General features: G+C 36.1%; 1 protein-coding gene and 1 pseudogene across 2 annotated transcripts in view; one reads left to right on the forward strand and one right to left on the reverse strand.

Annotated features, from left to right (window-relative positions):
- Positions 1-243: 243 nt before the first annotated feature.
- The window catches only part of Znf624 (zinc finger protein 624), a 22,945-nt gene continuing 838 nt past the window's right edge, over positions 244-22,350 (reverse strand). Inside the window, exons 2-7 of one of the 2 annotated variants that reach the window (XM_033762773.1) lie at positions 19,089-19,175; positions 16,775-16,863; positions 15,803-15,868; positions 11,027-11,153; positions 10,201-10,296; positions 246-2,599 (exon numbers count right to left, since the gene is read on the reverse strand). In XM_033762773.1, the coding sequence (XP_033618664.1) occupies positions 381-2,599; positions 10,201-10,296; positions 11,027-11,153; positions 15,803-15,868; positions 16,775-16,861 (2,595 nt within the window). In that variant the 5' untranslated portion in view covers positions 16,862-16,863; positions 19,089-19,175 and the 3' untranslated portion in view covers positions 246-380. Of the gene's footprint in view, positions 2,600-2,710; positions 3,043-10,200; positions 10,297-11,026; positions 11,154-15,802; positions 15,869-16,774; positions 16,864-19,088; positions 19,176-22,350 lie in introns of those variants that run through there. The other variant, XM_033762774.1, reaches the window with a different exon arrangement.
- LOC104858575 lies at positions 11,591-12,203 on the forward strand (annotated as a pseudogene).

A 22,350-nucleotide genomic window follows, 5' to 3' on the forward strand; every position in this document is an offset into this window, starting at 1 on the left:
AACATAGACAAAGTAGAGTAAGGAAAAAATTTGTTACATATATGATAAAGGCTTGATATTAAAAAAAACCATAAAGCACCTCTAGATTTACAAGAAATTGTAGGAAAAAATGCCAAATATATGCTTAGGCAATTAATTTTAGATAATGGTGAGTGAGCAAAGCATGAAATACAGATGAAACTTTTCATTTGTACATATTTCTCTAGTGTGAACTATTCTGTAATTTCTAAAAATAGCTAAATGCTTTTTCACATTATATTTATAGTCTTTTAAATGTATTTTTTTAGTAAATTTCTACTGAAGTTTTTCCTATATTCATAAAACTTAGTTTCTAGTAGTCTTCTTACGAATTGACACATGGACTAATGACTTATTGTTCTCTATACTAACTGAGCATCTCTCTGATGTATTCTTTGATGTACAGTAAGACTTGAGCTACTCCTGAAAGCTTTCCCACATTCATTACATTTATAGGGTTTTTCTCCAGTATGCATTCTCAGATGTACAGTGAAGTCTGAGTTAGTTCTGAAGGCTTTTCCACATTCTTCACATTTATATGGCCTCTCCCCAGTATGGATTCTCTGATGTAGAGTTAGCTGTGATAGAGTAATACAACCTTTTCCACATTCCTTACAGGTATAGGGCTTTTCTCCAGTATGTGTTCTCCAATGCACCGTGAGGTATGAACCCCTCCTGAAGGCTTTTCCACAGACATCACACTTATAGGGCTTTTCTCCACTATGGATTTTCTGATGTTCTGTGACATGCACCATCTGGCTAAATGCTTTCCCACAGTCGTTACATTTGAATGGTTTCTCTCCAGTATGTGTTCGCTGATGGGTATTGAAACCTGAGTTACTTGTAAAAACCTTCCCACACTCATTACACTTGTAGGGTTTCTCTCCTGTGTGCCTTCTTTGATGCACAGTGAGCTGTGATGTATTAGTGAAAGCTTTATCACATTCATTACATTTATATGGTTTTTCTCCAGTATGGGTCCGCTGATGAACAATAAGGTATGACTTAGTTCTGAAGGACTTCCCACAATCGTAACATGTATAGGGCTTCACTCCAGTATGAATTTTCTGATGCTCCTTGAGATTTACCATTTTAGTGAATGCTCTCTCACAATCAGCACACTTATATGGTTTCTCCCCAGTATGGATCCTCTGATGTACAGTTAAGTGAGACTTTATTCTGAAGGATTCCCCACATTCGCTACATAGATAAGGTTTCTCTTCAGTATGAATACGATGATGTATGATTAAAGATGAAGAACGCATAAAGGCCTTTCCGCATTCGTTACATTTGTAGGGTTTCTCTCCTGTATGCATTCTGTGGTGTACAGTAAGGCATGAATAATTAATAAATGCTTTTCCACATTCATTACATTTATAAGGTTTCTCTCCTGTATGAATTCTTTGATGTTCTGTGAAATTTGCTATGCGGTTGAAGGCTTTTCCACATTCATTACACTCATAGGGTTTTTCTCCTGTATGAGTTCTGATATGTACAATAAGGCTTGAATTACTTCTATAGGCTTTCCCACATTCATTACATCTAAAGGGTTTCTCTCCAGTATGAATTCTCTGATGGACATTAAAAATTGTGGTATTCTTGAAAGATTTCCCACACTCATTGCATTTGTATGGTTTCTCTTCAGTATGGGTCTTCTGATGTACACTAAGATATGACTTATTCCTAAAGGCTTTCCCACAATCATTACATTTGTAAGGTTTCTCACCATTATGAGTTTCCTGGTGTCTTGAAAGTTTTGATTTATCACTAAAAGCTTTCCCACATTTACTACATTTATAAGGTTTCTCTCCAGTTTGAATTCGTTGGTGTTGATTAAGACGGGCACACTGACTAAAAGATTTTCCACAGACATTGCATTGATAAGGTTTTTCCTTAGTATGAATTCTCTGATGTACCATAAGTGATGAAGAAGCAATGAAGGCTTTTCCACATTCGTTACATTTATAGGGTTTTTCTCCTGTGTGAATTTTTTTATGTTGACTAAGATATGAAGGTTGGCTGAATGTTTTCCCACATTCATTACATTCATATGGTTTTTCTTTAGTGTGAGTTCTCTGGTGTTGAATGAATAATGACCTATAACGAAAGGCCTTTTCACATGTACTACATTTATATGGTTTTTCTTTATTATTAGATTTTTTTTTCAATGTAAGTTCTGAGATCTGTCTTAGGGCTTTGTTACCTTCTGTATTCTTATAAATTATTTTCCCCAAATGGTCATCTGCAATCAAATTTAAATTCTCTGTGAAACTTTCCTTATATATTTGGCATTTTCCATGGGACTCTTCTGTAATAATTCCTGGTTCTGGAAGAGGAGATCCAAATCTGATGCCTCTTTGATGAATGGGAGTTTTCCAGTATGTTACTATTCTTTGATTTAAATGACTCTCTTGACTATTTTGCCATCTAAAAATTCTGTCACTCCACTTCCATAATCCTCCCATTGTGGAGTCCCATAGATCATTCTCTCTGAGTTTCTCTAGTATAATCTCCTGTGATAAACCTTCAAAAATACCCTCTGTCAGCATAGCATTCTTGGTTTCAGGTTTGGTCTCCAAGTCTACAAGGAAAAAAGAGAAAAATCAAGTAACTCCTAAACTGGAGAAAGCTCAGTAAACATGATAATAAAAATGAAACATGATTATTTAGTTTTAACTGCTTGCCAACTGACCTTGTTTTCGAGGTAGGATTAAGGGACAGCGGTTGTGCATAGAACAAAAGAGGCAAATTTAATGAGATTTTTCTCTGTTACAAAAAGCAATGAAAACATACTTAGCATCCTAAGCCTCTCTAGTATTTCTCCCTTCTCCTTTGCTTTAGCACCAACCTCTACAGAATGCATTCTTTATAAGCTGACACTAGTCCTTTCTTCTCATTTATCTGCTTTTGGTGTAAAGGCTTTCTTAAAATTCCCTGGTATAGTAGTTTCCTGGCAAAGTACTTTATTCAGGTCTGTTTACATATTCTTTGTTTTTTTGGTGGTACTGGGGATTAAACCCAGGATTTTTTGGTATCAGGGATCGAACTCAGGTCCTTGCGCTTGCAAGGCAGGCCCCCGAACCACTGAGCTAAATCCCCGGCCCAAACCCAGAACTTTTGGACTGAGCTATATCCCTAGCACTTTATTCTTTTATTTTGAGACAATGTCTCACTAAATGGATCAGATTGGGCTGGAACTTGCAATTTGTCTGCCTCAGCCTCTTAAGAGTGCTGTGACTATAGCTATGTACCACCACTCCCAGCTTTTACATACCTTTTAAAAAAATTTTCTGGAGAAAGATAACGAATTTCAAAAAGTAAATTGAACAAATTTGTCAAAAACTTATTATCGGCAGTTATTGACTTTTCAAATAGTGGTAATTTTCCTTAGGTATGGACATGTTTTTATAGATTCTAAGAACATTTTTGAAGATTTGTCAATAATTCATTAAAAAATTCTAGTGTAAGGTATGGTCTTATCATTTATTTGTACAGGCAATTTAATATTTTTTAAAGATATATGACTTTTGAAACTTAATTAATTTTCAGGCAATTATGCCTGAATATTTAAAAACAAGTTGGATCAAAACCTTCTTTAGTAGAATGATTTTTATTACTTTATAATCTGCATTTAATAGCCAGGCATGGTGGTACACACCTGTAATACCAGCATGCAGGAGGCTGAGGCAGGAGGATCATCAAGAGTTTGAGGCCAGCCTGGGCTACATACAGAAAACCAGTCTCAACAAATCTATATCTATATCTATATCTATATCTATAGATATACATACATGGAAAGCAGATACATTTGGTTTAAAATGCTATAAAATTCTAAAAGCTTAGCATGCAGAAACATCACTATTATGTTAATTAGCAATTATAAATTTTCTTTAATATATGTATTTGCAGAGACTTCATTATATATATAGGCTAATTTCTCATCTTCCTTGAAAGTAAAATATTACTTCCAAAGAAAAAGAACAAAAAACAGGAAAATAATCTTTCATATGTGAGAGAATTACACTTTTGTGATATTAGACTAAGTAACTAACATTATTATTGAGAACAATTAGAGAAGGGTCAGACAAAATATAGAAACAAAGTCCATTTGAAAGCATCTGAAAGCCACGAAGGCTTAAAAAGTTACAAGAAGGAAAACCCAAAAAGAGATCCTGATATTTGATGTTCTTTCCCCCACGGATATATTTTAATTGTCTAAAAAGTGGCTGATAGACTAAATAGGTAAGCCAAACTTTCAATGGACCCAAGGGCAAGACAGACAGTGAATTTCTGGCCACCAAAGTAGAAAACAATGGAACCTCTAGCGTTTGGCTGGAACCTCACGATTATATATCCTAAGTATAGAATGATTAAGAAACACACCAACTTCCTTAAGTAATAAGACCTTGCACATTTAAATTTCCAATTTAATTAAGATGACTGAGGAATATTAGAGCCCCTAGTCTAGCAGCCCATCAAAAGCAAACATTAATCCTCTACAGAAAACATAATCCAAAACCGCAAATTATTGCAATAGGTTTAATAGTCAATAGCTGACAATAAAAAATAACAGACATACATGAAGAGAAAAATGAGAAAAGAAAAAAATCAGGAGAATAAAACAAAAAAGATCTAAAATGAATTCAGATAACTGATATCTTAGACTTAACTTTAAAATAACCATGATAAGTATATTTAAGAAAATAAGACAAGAATTAACAATTTCATCAAAGAATTATTAGTACAAAATAAGAACCAAATGGAAACCATAGAAATGAAAACTAAATTAAGAATACAAATATGAGTGGGCTAGGGATTTAGCTCAGTGGTTCCAGTGCCTGCTCCACAAGCACAAGGACCAGAGTTTGATCCCCGGTACTGAAAAAAATAAATAAATAAATAAATAATTCAAATATGGGCTAAGAGCATAGCAGATAATAGCATGAGAATTAACAGAAGGCAGGAGAGTGGGAAATATTCATATCAAAGCATAGAATGTTGAAAACACATTTAAAAAGTATAATAGGCACACAAGATAGAATGAAAATGTGTACAACAGATGTAATCAGAGTTCTGGGAAGCTAGCAAGAGAAATGAAAATGACAATTTAAAGAAATAATCCCTGAAAATTTTCCAAAATGGATTAAAAAAATCAAGTTTTAGAAGCTAATGAACTTCAAGCATGAGAAATAAAAACAACACAGTAAAGCACACAATAAAACTGCAAAAAAACCAAATTAAAAGTAGTCACAGGGGAAAAAAAAAAAGATTTTCTTGAAGGAGTAACAATTAGATTAGAGGTTGTGAACTACAGCCAAATCCAGTCTGCCATCTATTTTTGAAAAGCCAGCAAGGTAAGAATAGTTTTTTACATTTTTAAGTGATTGAAGTATATAAAAATATATATTGCTACCCATCAAAATTATATAAAGTTCAATTTAATTTTCCACAGATAAAATTTTAGTGGTGTACAACCACATTCAGTGGTTAATGTAGTATCCATGGATGCTTGTGTGCTACAATAGCAGAGCAGAATAGTTGCAACAAAGACTTTACAACTCCATTCTATAATTTGGAAGCTTACAAAAAATAACCTTCAAAAATGAAAGTTAAAGGAATTTGTAGGCAGAAAAAAAGGGGGTGCATAGCAGAATATGACATCAATATGTCTGAATAAAAGTAAATACTGAAGGGTGTCTTTAGGCAAAGAAAAGTAATCCCAAATACAAGCTCAAAAAATGAACAACAACAAAATTAACAAATAAAAATGTGAGCAAATTTAAATGAATATTAACTCTATAGAACAATAATAATGTCATAAAATTTGGCATATAAAGTATTAAATTAGTACACAAATTTCAAAAATATATTGACATTAAGTGGGCTAATCTGTTCTATATTCCCTATATATTTTGAGAAGATGGAAAAGCCTATACTAGACTGATAAATAAAGGAAGCACGCTTTAGTTTTGGGGTTAATCACTACACAAAAATTAAAAATTATATAGTTAAAACTGAATAGAAGGGGTAAAAAGAATAAAATATGAAAGCCAGTAGTTTAGCTCAGTGGTACCGCACCTACTGTCAAGTGTAAGGTCCTGAGTTTGGTTGCTGGTACAAAAAAAAAAAAAAAAAAAAAGCCAAGATAAATCTAAAAGAAGGCATAAATAGGAAGAAAACACAGAACAAACAAAAACATTTTCACAGTTGGATGGCAGAGTTAAATATTATGAAAAATATTATGTACAAATGCACAAAATACTCCAAAAGACATGAATTGGCAGGCCGGTTAAAAACAATGAACCATATGCCTCTTATAAAAGATACATAAATCATAATGATATATAAAAAGTAAAAATGAGCAGATTAAAGATATACCTTAACAACAATAATCAGAAGAATGATGTTTAAGTGATATTAATATCAGGCATAAAAGACCTAAAGGCAAAAATAACACTTCATAATGACAAAAGGTCCAATTACCAAAAAGATATATAGTAATAACTTTGTATTTACCTAATTATACAAATTCAAAATATACAAAGCAATAATCAGATGAATTAAAAAATTTTAAATCTCCACAGTTGATAGAATAAGCTGTAAGTACAAAATTTTTAGTAACATGCTTAACAAAGGATTTCTTGAAATATCTAGACCCCTGTATCCAAGACCTACAGATGTTTTTTCTAAGTGCACAGAATGTTTATTAAAATGGACTATGTGGCAAATAAATCGTTTAAGAAATTTACAGACTAAAATTATATATAGCATATCCTCTGACCATATAAGAACTAAAGATAAGATACTAGAAAATTGCCACAAAACACAAAATTAAAAAAATAACTTCAAAATAACCAAAGACATCAAATTGTCAAAGACCTCACAATACTCTGAACTCAGAAATTATGAAGATGCTGTGTAAAATTGTGAGAGACTGCTTGGGCCTGCATAAGATGGCTGCCCTCAACCTTAGCCTTTGCCTCGGTGGAAAAATCCCACTAGACTACATACGTGACTTTTGGCAGGTCTAGCCCCTGGGCAAACAGGGAATCTTACAGAAAAAATAGCCCTTTGTGCTAACCACAGGGTCACGGGATCTGGAGCAGGAGGCCGGTGGTATTTCCTTGTCCTGCTTGCCCCTAGAGATTGTTAAGTTAAAGATTGCATAGGGTTAACTGTTGATGTATGCCTTCCCACTTACCCCTCCCCACATTTGGTAAAATACTGATTGCTGTATGGTTAAATGCTTGAGTGACTCATGTGATTGGTAGAGGATTTGTTTGAACTGTCCAGTAAGCTTGCTGAACCTTCCCCCTGGGATAACAGTATATAATCGTTTTGCTGAGCCAATAAAGAGCCTTTGATCAGAAACCAGACTTGGGCCGTGTGCTCTAACTTCTTAAAGATTTCCTTCACAGACATTCAAGATCGGATCGGCCTCTGATGACCCACGAATAAGAGGCGGCTCTCACCTCCTATTCCCCGCTGGACGGGGTCCCCCCAGAGAGCCGCATAAAATAAGTTTCATATAGTCCTAATAGCCCTAAATACATTATTAGAAAAAGGACTGAAAAATCAATATATTATTATGCAACCAAATCATTTAGTGAGAATCTTCAAATTAAATCTTAAGAATGCAAAAATAATGAAATAAATTGAAAGTAGTGAAACAAACTGAAGGCACAAGAATCATGGACAGAATGGTGCTTTAAATGCCAAATGAGACTGATAAACCCTAGAAAGACTAATTAAGATTAAAGAAAGAAGTTCACTATTGAGAATGCAAAGATAGATGTCACTTTAGATCTATATAGTTTTTTTGTTATTTTTGAGACAGGGTCTTGCTATTCTATATAGATATTTAAAAGATAAACAAAGGATAGTATACTAATAAACATAAATTTTAGGTTCACTGGACTAATTCCTAGAAAAACACAATTTGATAAGCAAAATAAAAATAAGTAATACAAATAGTTGTACAAGTACTATGAACCATAATTAAATACTTTCTACAATAAAAACTTCAGGCCAAGATAACTTCAATGTACCTAGTGAATCCTATATGCCATAAAACAGAAACTCCCTTTCACAACTCTTCTCTCACTGTCACTTCATAATAACCTCCTCTCACATTTTAAAGAAATGGAAGTTACCATGACAGAATGCTGCCCTACATCTGTACCAGCTTTCTCCATCTCGGCTAGTGTTAGAACACAGGAGCTGCCCTCTCTGTTTATCAGGGGTAAATGCCTTCTTCTTGTCACCTTAAACATTCTCAAACACCTTAGTCCTTCTGTGGCATCATATTTGTCTTGCCACAGTAACTTCTCCCTCTCCACTGAGGTGTGCCTTTTAGCACTGAAACATGCCTTAGAAACTTGTCTCAAAAACAAGAGTGCTTTTCTTTACTCCCTATTTTCCAGCAGTCACTACCCCATTTTTCCCTATCTCCTTAAAAGAGAGGAAAAAAATCTCTACAAGATTCATCTAAAATTATCTCCATGTTTCCCTTTACTTATTCAATTTTTTGTTTCTTTTTGGTACTGGGGGTTGAGTCCTGGGCCTCATGTATGCTAGATAAACACTCTACTCCTGAGCTATACCCTCAGCTCTTTTCAAAATTTTTTATTTTGAGACAATGTCTTACTAAGTTGTCCAGCTTGGTCTCAAACTTGTGATCTTCTGGCTTCAGCTTTCTGAGAAGCTGGAATTGTACATGGAGGCATCAGAAATGGCAACTGCTTTAAGTATAAATAACATTTCATATTTGGATATTTGGATATTTCATATCCAATATATGATGATATATGGATGGTACTATAATAAAACAAACTCTCAAATGAACTAAGATCCATTTATTTCTTCCCATCTCCACCACAATCATCCCTAATCAAAGTTACTATCATTTCCTGCCTATGCTGTTGTAATCACCTCTTAACTTACTGTCTGCTTTAAGCTCTTAAATTCCATCTTCATAAACAGGGTTACTTTCTAAAAATTCTTAACTAAAACCATTCCATGCTTTTGTACTCAGCTCACTTGGACTCCTAATTCCTTACCATCATCTACTAAACCCTGCATGTTCCTGTCCACCCCTCTAATCTCATTCAATATAGGTCTCTCTCCACTTATGCCTCAGTCTCACAGGCTTTTTTTTTTTTCTGGCACCGGGTATCTGAACTCAGGACCTTGCACTTACGAGGCAGGAGGGTTGCCACTGAGCTAAATCCCTGGCCTTCACAGGCTTCTTTTTGATTTCTAGACCATATTATGAGCTTTGCCATATCAGGTCCTTGTGGCTTTGCTGTTCCTTTTTCCTGGAATTCTTCTCTTCTCTTCCCCTGGTTGGCTTCTTCTGACAGCTCAGGTCAACTTTAACGTCATCTTCTCGAAGGGCTCCACCAACTACCCCATATGGAGAAGGTATTTCATGGGCTTCCCCATTATTTTTTATATCTTCCCATTTATCTCATAGCTAAAAGGCATTACAGCCATCATTTAGTTTTTATTTACTTATTAATGATCTACTTGTTGAAACTAAACCTTCATGAGTACAGGGAGTTGTTATATCGTACTCACTGCTGTTGCCCTAGTACCAACCTAGTTCACAGAATATAAATATATAATAAATACTGATTAAGTAAATGAACATTGCATTTTGATTTTCAACTGATTTCTTCTCTGTATCCTCAATTAGTTAAGTACCAGAAGGATAGGGCGAGAGTCCCCCATAGTGCCGCAGCAGCCTTGTAGGTGAAGAACAAACATCAAATCACAAGTAAACAGATTTCACTCAAAATTGACAGTGGTGAAGTTTAGGAAATTATTTTCAGAGAAATAAATGGTGAAACAAATGAGAAGAACATAAAGTTAAATGGAAAGGATAGAACTAAAAGGGTATGTTATGAATGCTTAAATAAAGAAATGAAGAAATTTTGTGAAAATTATATTCCCAAGAAAGTCAAATCAGATAGGACACAGTGCCAAAAGTGGAAGAAAAAGACTGGGGAAAGGAGACACAGCAACAGGGACGGGCAGAGAGAGACAGAAATGGGGAGGGAGTGTTCTCTTTGGGCAGCTTTGGACAAATACTACCAAAAATGTTTCCTATATTCTGTTGAGTATCTCCCCACGACCTATTATTTGAAAGAAACACTATTTTTATGGTTTTGTTTAACTTACCTGGGTAGGGGGTTCTGGAAATTTCTCTCACCAATGTCCATGGTCCTTTTCCGTTCTCCAAATGAGATATCATATCTGGTTTGGAAACTGCAAGCCCTGTTCAGAGAAAAAGAAATAGGACTTAGTTGAAGCTACAAGCAAAACCTATTACCAAATACAGTTCCAACTCTTACTCTGTATAGGGTAGTCATTACAGGAAGTTTTAGAGCTACACTGTCCAATGTGATTGCCAACAGTTACATGTGACTATTCAAACCTGAAGTGAAGGTATTTAAAATTAAGTAAAATTGAAAATTCACTTCTTCAGATGGAGTAGTCAAATTTTTAGTGCTCCAAGCCACAGGTGGCTAGCACTTGCCATACTGGAAAACACAGATATACAGTGGACATCCCTATTGTAAGAGAATGTGCTGTTATATAGTAAGGTCCTAGAGAATTATATAGCATCTCAAGGGAGCTCAGCAGTATGATCCTGTGTGGTGGGATCATGAAAATAATCTGAATTCAGAAAAAAATGAACACATTTCTTTCTTTCTTTCTAGAAGCAATGATAATTCCCATTTTATGGAAGGGATCAGAAAAAACTTTGGTCCTAAGTCTGTGGCACTTTCAGCAATCTGATTCCAAAGAAACATATTTCCTACTACATAATGAGCACAGGATTTAGTTAAGAAGAAGAGTATAACTTCCAACAGTGTGCTGAGAAACTGTGAATGCCTCCATTTTAAACTCAATTCAGTGAAGTACTTTTGAAGCTCTAGTCTATATTCTTTGCAAATGTAGTTAAATGGGCAAATCCATCAATACAAAAATAAGTTATCCTTACCCAGGGAGACCAGATTCCTGTAATTCTCCAGCATCACATCCTTGTGCAGTTTCCTCTGTGTGGTGTCCATCAACTTCCATTCTTCCAGTGTGAAGTCTATGGCCACATCCTTAAATGTCACTGATTCCTAAAATAAATATAGAGCAATAACCGAGACTATGTACAATTAGACTTGTTAGGTAGAGGGAAATATAAAACTAGAGAAGAACTGCAAAAAACAGGATCACTAAATGATTTTAAAGGTCAACCTGGCTGGGCGTTGTGGTGCACATCTGTTATCCCAGCACCAGCGCTTGGGAGGCTGAGGCAGGATGATCACTGCAAGTTTGAATCTAGTGAGTTCAAGGCCAGCCTAGAATACACAGTGAGATCCTGTTTCAAAAAATAAAAAAGGTACCACCAATGTGGCCCCACAGAATGCTGGGCCCCTCTGCAGCCATGACCCTTGGGCTCTGTACCAACTGCCTTCCCACCCCCAGGACACGGGATGCCCAGGCTGCTGTGAGGGGCGAGGAAAAGTCAGGGTTGAATCCCTGCTGCACCAGGGCTGTGGTCCTTGAAGAAATGAGTGGTGGCTTGGCTCCAATAAGAGCACAGTGTATGTGTCCAACTTGCCCTTCTCCCTGACAAACGACTTATACGGGATATTTTCCAAGTATAGCATAGTTGTAAAGAATTCTATAATGAAAGACAAAGATATGAGGAAGAGTAAAGTGGTTGTATTTATATTATTTTTGGATAAAGACTGCACAAAACTGTACCAGAGCCACAAACATCAAACAATTGTTTGGTAGAGTGATAAAGGCAAGCATTGTTACTAACAATGGGAGAGCTGCTGAATTCATCCAAAGGCGAAACTACTGAAAGCAGACACTTAAGTTATACCTGTCCAAAAAATATGCTTGGAGAATGTGAGCCTCCAAAGAAGAAGGAAAAGAAGACCAAAAAGAAAATTGCCAAATCAGAAGAAATTGAGGACATAGCAGAAAGTGAATATGAAGGGGAAGACCCCACTCTCGACAGTGTCAGCCAAGCCATCGTGTCCCAGGAAGCCAAGACTGAAGAACAGAACAAAAGGAAACCCAGAGAAGGGGGCCCCTCAACGTCAGGGGATTCACAGCGTCAGAGGATGAAGAGCAGCACACCCTTCAGTGATGAGGAAGGATTTAGTGATTAGAGTTGTATAACGTGGATGTCAGGAAAATAAAAACTGTCTGCACTACAAATTATTTGCTTATAGGAACATTTAATATCAAATAGTTTTACCACAAAATAGTGTGGAGAAAATAAAAAATAATTTTTAAAAGCATCATGTTTTACAGGTGGCACAGACTCTGACATAAGTAATAGTGTATAAATCCCAAAACAATACAAAGTCTTCAGTCAAGTCACACTTCTTGCTCCTTCTGAGCTCTCGTCCCATACCATTTCATATGGGGGTGAGTCATCACCTATAACTATTGAGCATCAAAATATGACTAATCTAAAAAAAGAATCATGTTTTTAGCTCGGTGTGGTGACACGACACACTTTTATAATCCCAGTGTCCTGGGAGGTTGAGGCACAAGGGCTACAAGTTGAAGTCCAGCCTGGGGAATTTAGCTATTTAACCAGACCCTGTCTCAAAATAAAAATTAAAAAGTTACACCAATGATCTAGCTCATAGTGAAGCCCTGGGTTCAACTCCCAGTACCCCGCCCCCCAATCATATTTCTACCTTGCCGTGGCATAGTACAGACTTAATATCTCTAATTCTTTTTTTTTTAAGACAGGGTCTCGCTTTGTAGGCTGGCCTTGAATTCACTATGTAGCTCAGGTTGACCTAACACTTGCAAAGGTCCTTATAAGGTCCTTATAGCATATATGACAGGAACTTAAAACCACAAGTAGAAGCCTATTCCATCATCCGAGTTTCACTTGATAGGCCTTTTTTTTCAGACCTTTGAATCTTCTTTACTATAAATTCTAAGTATTGGTCCTACTATATTACTTGGAGTCAAACAGGATGGTTTTCTCTCTCCCTAAGAGTCTTTAAAATATTTTATAACTGTCAGTAGTTTCCATCTAAATCATCTTTTCTCCCTTAAAAGCTGGTTTATCTGTTAACAATCTTCCCTCAGTTCCAGTCAATACAGTATAGCTTAATAAATGATACATTTTACCATTTAGACATTATAACCCCTCTCAGAGAAAGAAAAGAAAGCACAGGACTTTGGGGAGGTTCTTTAGTCAGTTTATCCTACTCGGGATAGGAAGAAACAAGAAATTGAAGTAGAAGGTAGATGTTTCTAAACATGTTTTATATATTTGACTTTGGAACCATGTAAACAGTTTATTTTAAAATAGAGAAGTTTTAAAAACAAGCCCTAAAAATTAAAACATACCCAGTTGATTGCACAGCCATTCATGGGAAATTATTTTGAGTGACTTTAAAACAGTAATTTTTCTGTATGTATCTGTGACATACTCAAGGAGCAAAAGAATCACAAAACAAAAACAAACTAAAATGTTTTCAATAAATAATCATATTGATGTTAGTGTCAGAAATGCTATTCTATAAGTATTGTGTGTACAGTGTTGGATAAAGCAAATTACTATATTGATGCTGTTGAAAACTAAAAATTTGGCATGAAAGAAAGAAGATATAAGTGTAATACTGATGAGATTAGCTTTCAAAAAGTCTATAGTTCTGAGTTTCAACCGGAGTTGTCAGCAAAGATTCATGAATTATTTTATGTTAAAGGAAAAAACTAAAGTTTGTTTCCTAGCTTCATCCACCTATAAGTGTCTAGAACAATAACTAATAAGGTAGCATTATGAAAGCCAGATTGTGGCCTCTACAAATAACTTCCCACTAAAATGAAACAGGGCTGGGACATTTTTCTACATTAAAAAGCAAGAACAAAGGACTCTTATCTAGAATATATAAAGAACTCAAAACAATCAGCCCCCCTCAAATATAAAGACCCGATTCAAAAATGGGCATCTGAAATGAACAGACATTTCTCAGACAAAGAAGTAAAAGCAGCAAGTAAATATATGAAAAAATGCTCCACATCACTGGTCATTCGAGAGATGCAGATGAAAACAACAATGAGATTCCACCTCACCCCACAAAGAGTGGCTGCTATCAAGAAATCAAACAATAACAAATGTTGGAGGGGTTGTGGGGAGAAAGGAACCCTTCTCCATTGTTGGTGGGAGTCCAGACTGGTACAACCACTATGGAAATCAATATGGAGATACCTCAAAGAGCTGGAACTAGAAGTTCCATTTGACCCAGCCATCCCTCTGCTGGGTAACTTTTCAGAAGAATTAAAAGAATCATATCACATTGATATATGTGCACCTATGTTTATAGTGGCACAGTTTGTAATAGCTAAAACTTGGAAACAGCCCATTTGCCCATCAATTGGAGACTGGATAAAGAAGATGTGGTTTTTCTAGAAAATGGAATAGTACTCAGCCATAAAGAATGAGAAATTAGATTCATTCATAGGAAAATGGATACATATTGAGGATATACTCCTAAGTGAAGTAAATATCGAATAGTTTCTCTGGTGTGAAAAACTATACTAGTACATAATATCCTAATGAGATAACCGACAATGTGAAATAGGAAGAAAAGGGCTAAAGGTGTAGGGAAAGTGGGAAGGGTAGGGGAAAGGTAATAAGGGAAAAGAAAAAAATATGAGAAAATGAAAAAATGGAAATGAAGTATTTGTAAATAGGGAGGGGAGGAGGGGGTGAAGGGAGGGCTGGGACAAAGGGAAAAAATGGAACCAAGGCCTGTCATGTAAGGGTACAAGATCCCAATGATGAATGTAACTGTACTGTTTACCTAAAATGTACCAATAAACTCAATGAGAGAGAAAGAAAAAAAGCAAAGTTATCAAAGATTCCTCAGGTTATGTATAGGATACATGTGACAACTTCACCAATGATGGGACAATAAAGATAATAACTGCAATGGAGTTTTAAAATATCTAATACATTTACATTTGAAAGTTCATAATAAACCACTAAAAAACCCTACTCATAATCACTGAAAAATGTCTGCAAAACAGTAAATAATGAGAGAGAAAAAATCAATGCTTTGTCCCGTTTTTCCTATGCCAGTGATGGTGAACATTTTAGAGACCAAGTGCCAAACTGCAACTCAGAACCCACTTACTTATCATAAAGTGTCAGCACTGCAATTAAACCTGAATACCAGGGTTTTAGTTTAGAAAAAAATAACTCTACATGAACATCTTTGTCTTAGAAAAACAACACTTGTGCTGTTGGTTCACCACCACTGTCCTATGAAAACTATAGTTTGTATACTGATCACCTATAACTCAGTAAATGGTGAGGGGAGGTTTCTCTTTGAGGAACTACTCCAGTGTACAAATAAAGGAGGAAGGGAGAATTAGAACATCACCTTGTTGCACTCATGAATCAAAGGATTACTAGGGGCTGCTAACAGAAGAAAAAGCTTCAGGCATCATGTATGTTCCGATGCTGAAAACCAGCATTATGAAATAATATTGCCAAAATATTATAAAAAATAAAAATCTGAATCCGATCAAGGATTTAACTAACAATTTAAAGGAAACACAGGGGCAGAAGGGCATGTTAAATAATCCCATGGGGCTGCAAATTGATGCTACTAGCCCAGGGCTACTATACTTATCAAATATTCACTGTGAACTAATAAACTATGAATATTGGGGAATTTGGGGCAGTGAGAGGAACTTTCTCTTTATTCCTCTTACATACTATAGCAGGTATTACCTTTACTAATTCTGCTTCTTCTGCTTGAAGGTGCAGATCTTCATGTGGCTGGGTAATTTCAGGCTTCTGAAGGGACACAGGATGAGATTACTCAGTGACAGGCTGCCTCTGACCTGTAGCAGAGCCTCAGCAGGTACCACTGGTCCATTGTGCATGCAATATACATGGGGAACCCCCTTTACTGTTTTGGGAAGGGGTACAATTAAGGTACCATTGTAACATTCAATCATAATCTTTCACTTTGTTTGAGATAATGACAAACATACACACGACTGAGAAAACTATGTCTTTCAACAGGGTGTTTTTAACAGAAAATAAAAGATTACTAATAAAGATCACAGATAACTACTATAATAAATTATATTTGTTGGTATTACCTTTCTTGTGAATCTTCTTCAAAAAGTCACTACTAGCCCAGTTTCTAATCACTTAGATATCCATCCAAACATACATAAGAACACACATATACTCATTTAAATGTCTTTAGGGAAATGTAAAAAAATTCAACTTAAATATCTAATTTTCACCCTATCTTTTTACAACTTTTCAACTTGAATCACTATGTTACCCACTATTTACTGTCTCAGAGCCTTGCCCTGAAACTCTGTTCTCACCTGGAACATCCTCACAAATACTTTGTGACAATTTAAATCCCACTTACAATTAGGTACCAGGTTAAATCAAGCTCTCCTTATGAACTTTCCACAAAGAATTTGTCCATTTCTTTCCTTATATAACACTCATAAGCTAAACAACTACCATCCACCTCAATAAATTATGTAATTACTTCTTTTTTGTATACTTTCCATTGATTGTAACTTTTACTATTGATAAATCTAATTTTCATGGATCAGTTTAGTTCTATTCCCAGGAAGAATGTCAGTGAGGCACAGAAGTCACATGATTTTAGGAAATGTAGACATGTTCTCAATTCAATACAGCCAGACAGAAAAAGAGAAGGCCCTAACTTACCAGAGGTCCAACTGAAAAAACCACAGCAGCCATAATCTCTGCCTCTGTGTTTTCTTCTCCGGAAAATGTACAGTTTTGCAAGGCCATATCTGATGAGAAATAAGCCATGAAAATCAGTCTTGCCTTGGGAATTTCAGACTCAGTGAGTTGGAATCCTGACATACAAGTGAGCCTGATCTCCCTAAGGGAACACAAGAGCAGCCCATAAGATCAGTGAGGGACAGAGATCCATGCTAATGAAGACTCGAGACAATAATACTATTAAACATAGTCATACCTAGAAAGTCAAACATTGCATTAGGAGCTCTTAAAATATTTTCTCATTTAGTTTTCACATCAACCCAACTGGAATTACATTTCCATTCCATAAATGAGGAAACTGAGGCTTAGAAAATTCAAACTACTTAACCTAAGGCCATGCAGACACATGATACCAAATCAATTTAATTCCCAAACCTATACCACTGATAGAGACCAAGTGCCAAACTGCAACCCCAAACCCATTTATTTGTCGCAAAGCACCAACACTATAATTAAACTTGAATATTGTTTCAGTTTAAAAAAAACAAAAACAAACATCTTTTGTCTTAAAAGAAAAACACAGTAACATGTGTGCTGCCATAGGTTTCCCACCACTGGCCTATACTTTCTTCACTTAAATAACACACAGTGTGAAGCTAAAGAAAATAATTAAATCTTTGCAACAATCTCCTACTCATCTAATAATGAAATATTGTAAGAATCTCCTTTTTCCTAGCTTTCTTGGAAGAGTAAAACTATTCAAGAAGTCAGAGACCGTAGCTTCATGAAAAGAGAACACAACATCAAAGTGTAAATGATATTAGAAATGTTGGCATGACCCTCCCAATTTCATTTTCAAACGTTTTTCTATCTGCTGTTTGTACATGAGGCAAACCCAAATAGAAAGGAAGCAAGATTAATGATAATGGAAGATAAAGTGGAATTCAATCCACAAAGCATTAAGCAGTCTTCATTTTATATTGGAAAAAATATGCCAAATAAACATTTGATACTGTAGCGAAATAAGATGGCAGAGATTTTGTTCAGATGTGCCTAGCACTAATTCTACTTTTCTATTTCTGGCTTAGAAGAATAGACTACATCCTGTCCTGTGATCACTACAATTACAAATGTAAAAAGAAGTCTGGAATGGGGAAAAAACTTACCATCTGAAAATTAAAGCAAGACCTCCTTAGTAGCTATGGAGTTAAAGAGAAAATTTAAAAATGTAATTCTTACAAGAGAAAATGAGGCAACTATAAATTAAAATTTCCTGAATTGCTGCCAAAGATTGAAAGCAATTCAATTTGTACCCTTTTTACTTTCAAATAAAAATTTCAAAAAGAATGAAAAAAAACCATTCAACTAAAGAAGAATTAAAAAGCAGAGCACAGGGAAAGCAAGAGGATTAGAAGGTCTTGGATAGGGCCGAGGACTTAGCTGACTGGCACCGCACCTGCCTTGCAAGTGTAAGGTCCTGAGTTTGACGTCTGGTACCACACACACACACACACACACACACACACACACAAGGTTGTGGATAAAAATACAAACACAAAGAGCTGACAGGCGAAAGCTGCTTTTCTAAATAATGAAATATACAAGCCAGTGGCTTGTCAAAACAAAAGCATAGACCAAAAGAAAGTATAAATAAGAAAGAAGCTATCATAGACACTTTAAAACTGTCAATAAAATTTCCCAAAGAACAATTTCTGTTAAAAAAATTCCCAAAACTAACTCAAAGCAGAAAATTTAACTGGTTGATACAGCAGAGATTGCCTTGAAACATCTAGCCGCTCCCTTTCTTCTACCTGACAGACTTGAAGTCTTACCTCAATACAAACTACTCCTCTAGAGGCATTTCCTAGACTGGCTTGCAGCCAGGCGTGGTCATGTCACTAAATTATAGTAAATAGGATCTGAATAAAAGAGATGTATCCTACTTCCTGGTCACATCTTTCAAAAGGAGTTGCTTGAAGCTGGGTGTGGTGGTATGTGCCTATGATCTCAACTCTGAGAGACTGAGGCAAAGATTGAAAATTTGAGCTGTCTGAGCAATTGAGAGAGACTCTGTTTCAAAATAATAAACAAAACAAAACTAGGTCTGGGGATTTAGCTCAGTGGTTCCGCTGCCAGCCTTGCAAGTGCAAGGACCTGAGTTTGATTCCTGGTACAAAAAACAAACAAACAAACACACAAGAAACCAATGGGGCTGTAGCTCAGTGCAAAGACATTGGGTTTAATCCTCAGTACTGCAATAAATAAAAATTAAAAATAAAGGGGAGGTACTTACCCCCTACTTCTTTTCCTCTTCCAATGGCCTGGAATGCAGATACTAATGGAGTGAAGCACCTTCCACCATAGAGAGGAGGACAATACCCTTTAGGAGGTGTGAAACAAAAAGATGGAATGAACCTGGGTCACTGGAGCTGCCTACCTCCACCCATCCCATCACTGCTATCCATTCAGATAACTGTACGAGAAAGACACAACTGTCTTGTTTAAACCACTGTTAGATTCTATTGAAGCTGCCAAATTAAATTCCTAAATAACAGTGAATGGTCATGAAAGAAAATTGAAGTTATCAGAAATGTAAGGAAGAACAGGGTTTAGTTAAACCAAGAAAATATGTGAACATCTTAAAAATATAGGCTGCTTGATGTCACCGGGTTTTACTAAGCACAAAAAGACAGATTTTGGTGAGGAGACATAATATGAAAAGGTAAATTAGTACAACCACTATGGAAATCAGTAGGGAGATTCCTCAAAAAACTAAAACCAGAATTTCCATTTGACCCAGCTCTTCTCCTTCTAGGTATCTTCCTGAAAGACTTAAAGGCATCATGTTACAGTGATACATGAATATCCATGCTTACAGCAGTACAACTCATAATAGCCAAATGTTGGAAGTTCTATATATGTTCACCAACAGATAAATGGATAAAGAAAAATGTGGTATTTACACCCAATGGGGTACTATCACGCCATAAAGAAAGATAAACTTGAGTTATTTGTAAGAAAATGGGTGCACCTTGAAACAATAGTGTTAAGTGAAATAAACCAGACATACAAGTTTAAACACTACAGTTTCTGAGCAAGAGCAAAATAAAATAAGTAGGGAGATAGATTTTTCTCAAATGGGAAAGAGATCAAGAGATGCGATGAAAAAAGAAATTAAGATGTGTTATGTACATGTACCAACTCCAAGCAAAGAACATAGACATTATGTACTACAAACTTCTAGAAAAATAAATAATGATAAAAGTTTTAAATAAAATCTTCCCCCCAAAATTGGGACCATGGTGCTGAGGCCTGAAGACCTGAGTAAAGAAAAACATCATGTTGGGGGATTTCCGTACTGAAGCCCTGAAACTACAACAAAACAGTTTTCCCTAATGCCAAAGTTTCTCTGGATTTTTTTTTTTTAGATCATGGATTGCTTTGAAAATATAATGGAAATTATGAATCTTCTCCCAGAAAAACTCCACATATAATTACAGGGGTCTCAAATCTGAGGATACAAAACTCACCAGGCATGTTTACTTAAAAGGGAATAAATTCTTTGGCTCTACCCAAAATGTAAATCAGAATCCATACTCCAGATGTGAGGCACAGAAATCCACAGTTTCAGCAAGCAACTCAGGTTCTTATCTTAAAAGATACTGTCCTAAAGCCAGTACTGAACTCCTTTCTACACATTTGGAAATGAAAGATTTTTTTTTTTTGGTTGTTTTTGAGACAGGGTTTCCCTAAGTAGTTCAGGCTTGATTTGATCTCACTATATGTAGCACAGGCTGACCTTAAATTTTTGGTGATCCTCCTGCCTCAGCCTCCTGAGTGCTGGGATTACAAGTTTATACTATCATGTCCAATCCAATTGAAATATTTTATCAAGAGGACTTCAGAGCCTAGGCAAATCTGTGGCCCTACACATTATCTGGGCTGAGCTTCTGCCTCAACCCAGGTGTTTGAAACACTCTTCACCTCACAGTTAGAAGCAATGCTTGATAAGATTGACATACTTTCAAACATTAATTGAAACTGTTCTAACAAATTTTAACACCAGTAAATCTTAACTTTGGGGGGAGAACCTAACCTTGTCCACAAAATACTTCATATGATGTTGCCTATTATTTCAGGGGGTTTGAAGACTGTCCTCCTGCAAATCCATACACTGATCTCCCAAGTTAAGAAGCTCAGTCTTTATGGCTGAGAAGAGAAAATGAGCTAAGAGAAACTAAACATAAGCATTTTCCCATAAGCACTAAAGGCACCTAACAAAAAGCAACATATTTCTGATTGCAAGGAACTATAGTAATGGTTTTCTTCATCTTTAAAATGTATTAGGAATGATCTGAGTCTTTCTTTCTTTCATATGGGGGATTGAACTCGGGACCTTGTGCTTGCTAGGCAGGCTGCAGAACCACTGAGCTAAATCCCTGGCCCATCATTTCTTTTTAAATCTGTAAAAATTAATAAACTCCATAGCAATATGTCACATAGATTATGCTAGTAAAATGTGTAACAAACAAGCTCTGCAATAAAAATCTTTTAAAATTTATTTTGTAATCAGAATAAACCATACTACTTAAAATTAAATATATTCAGCTTGATATTGTGTGAACATACACATAGAAAAAAAAAGTCTGCAGTAAACCAAAACTCTACTAGACTTCTAGCACTTGTGGCTATGTTACTTTCTACCCTTCTATTCTTTCCACTTAGACAGTAAGAAGTATGTACACTTAAATGAGAGTGTGTTACAGGCATAAAATCCCAGAGTGGTTGTGCAAACCACAATTTCTTCTTCTTCTCCTTCTTCTTCTTTTTTTCTTTTTTCAGTATCAAGAATTGAACTCAGGGCCTTGAGCTTGTGAGACAGGTGTGGTGCCACTGAGCTAAAGCCCCAGCTTCCACAATTTCTAATTTTGATTTGGCTAACACAGCAATGTAACTGTGGGCAAGTCTCTTAAGTACAATGAATAGGTTATTAGTAAATGAGGGTAACCACAAGTTTCTACTTTAGCCTTTTGACATTGTGCAGAAGGTACCTAGTTATTTCCTCAAAGTCATAATTTCCTTCAAACCCCCCCCCCCAGAATGTTGATTTCATTCAAGCTCTGCAGAATTATCAAGAGTTTTAAGAACAAACAATTTTCTGTGGTTCCCAGGCTGCCATAGCTACTTAAAAATAACGACAGGTCCCTGTTTTTGCTGAGAACTTCTGTGCCTGTACAGTCAGAATTTTCCAACCAACACAATGATGCTTTGTCATGAGTGACAAGTGATTTAAAGGTAATCATTCGAAAGGCTTTAACATGAGCCAGCAAGGGAAAACTGCCTGGTTAATGAGGGAGCATAGCGCAGGCCACCGGTGGAAACCCTGGTCCACTCGTCAGTTCAGAAGCCAGGGTGGACATTCTCCCGTGACCTCGTCCTTTTTCCTTCACTGCCCTTGTCTGCCCTCGGGGTCCCGCTTCTCAGTGTAGCAAAGGCGGGGAACTAGAAGACCACGCAGGTCAGATCGTCGAATCCCAGCCCAGGCCCCCCCCCGT

Source organism: Fukomys damarensis, unplaced genomic scaffold (assembly GCF_012274545.1).
Source record: "Fukomys damarensis isolate Sample0158 unplaced genomic scaffold, DMR_v1.0_HiC HiC_scaffold_13, whole genome shotgun sequence".
NCBI classification, from domain to species: Eukaryota; Metazoa; Chordata; class Mammalia; order Rodentia; family Bathyergidae; genus Fukomys; species Fukomys damarensis.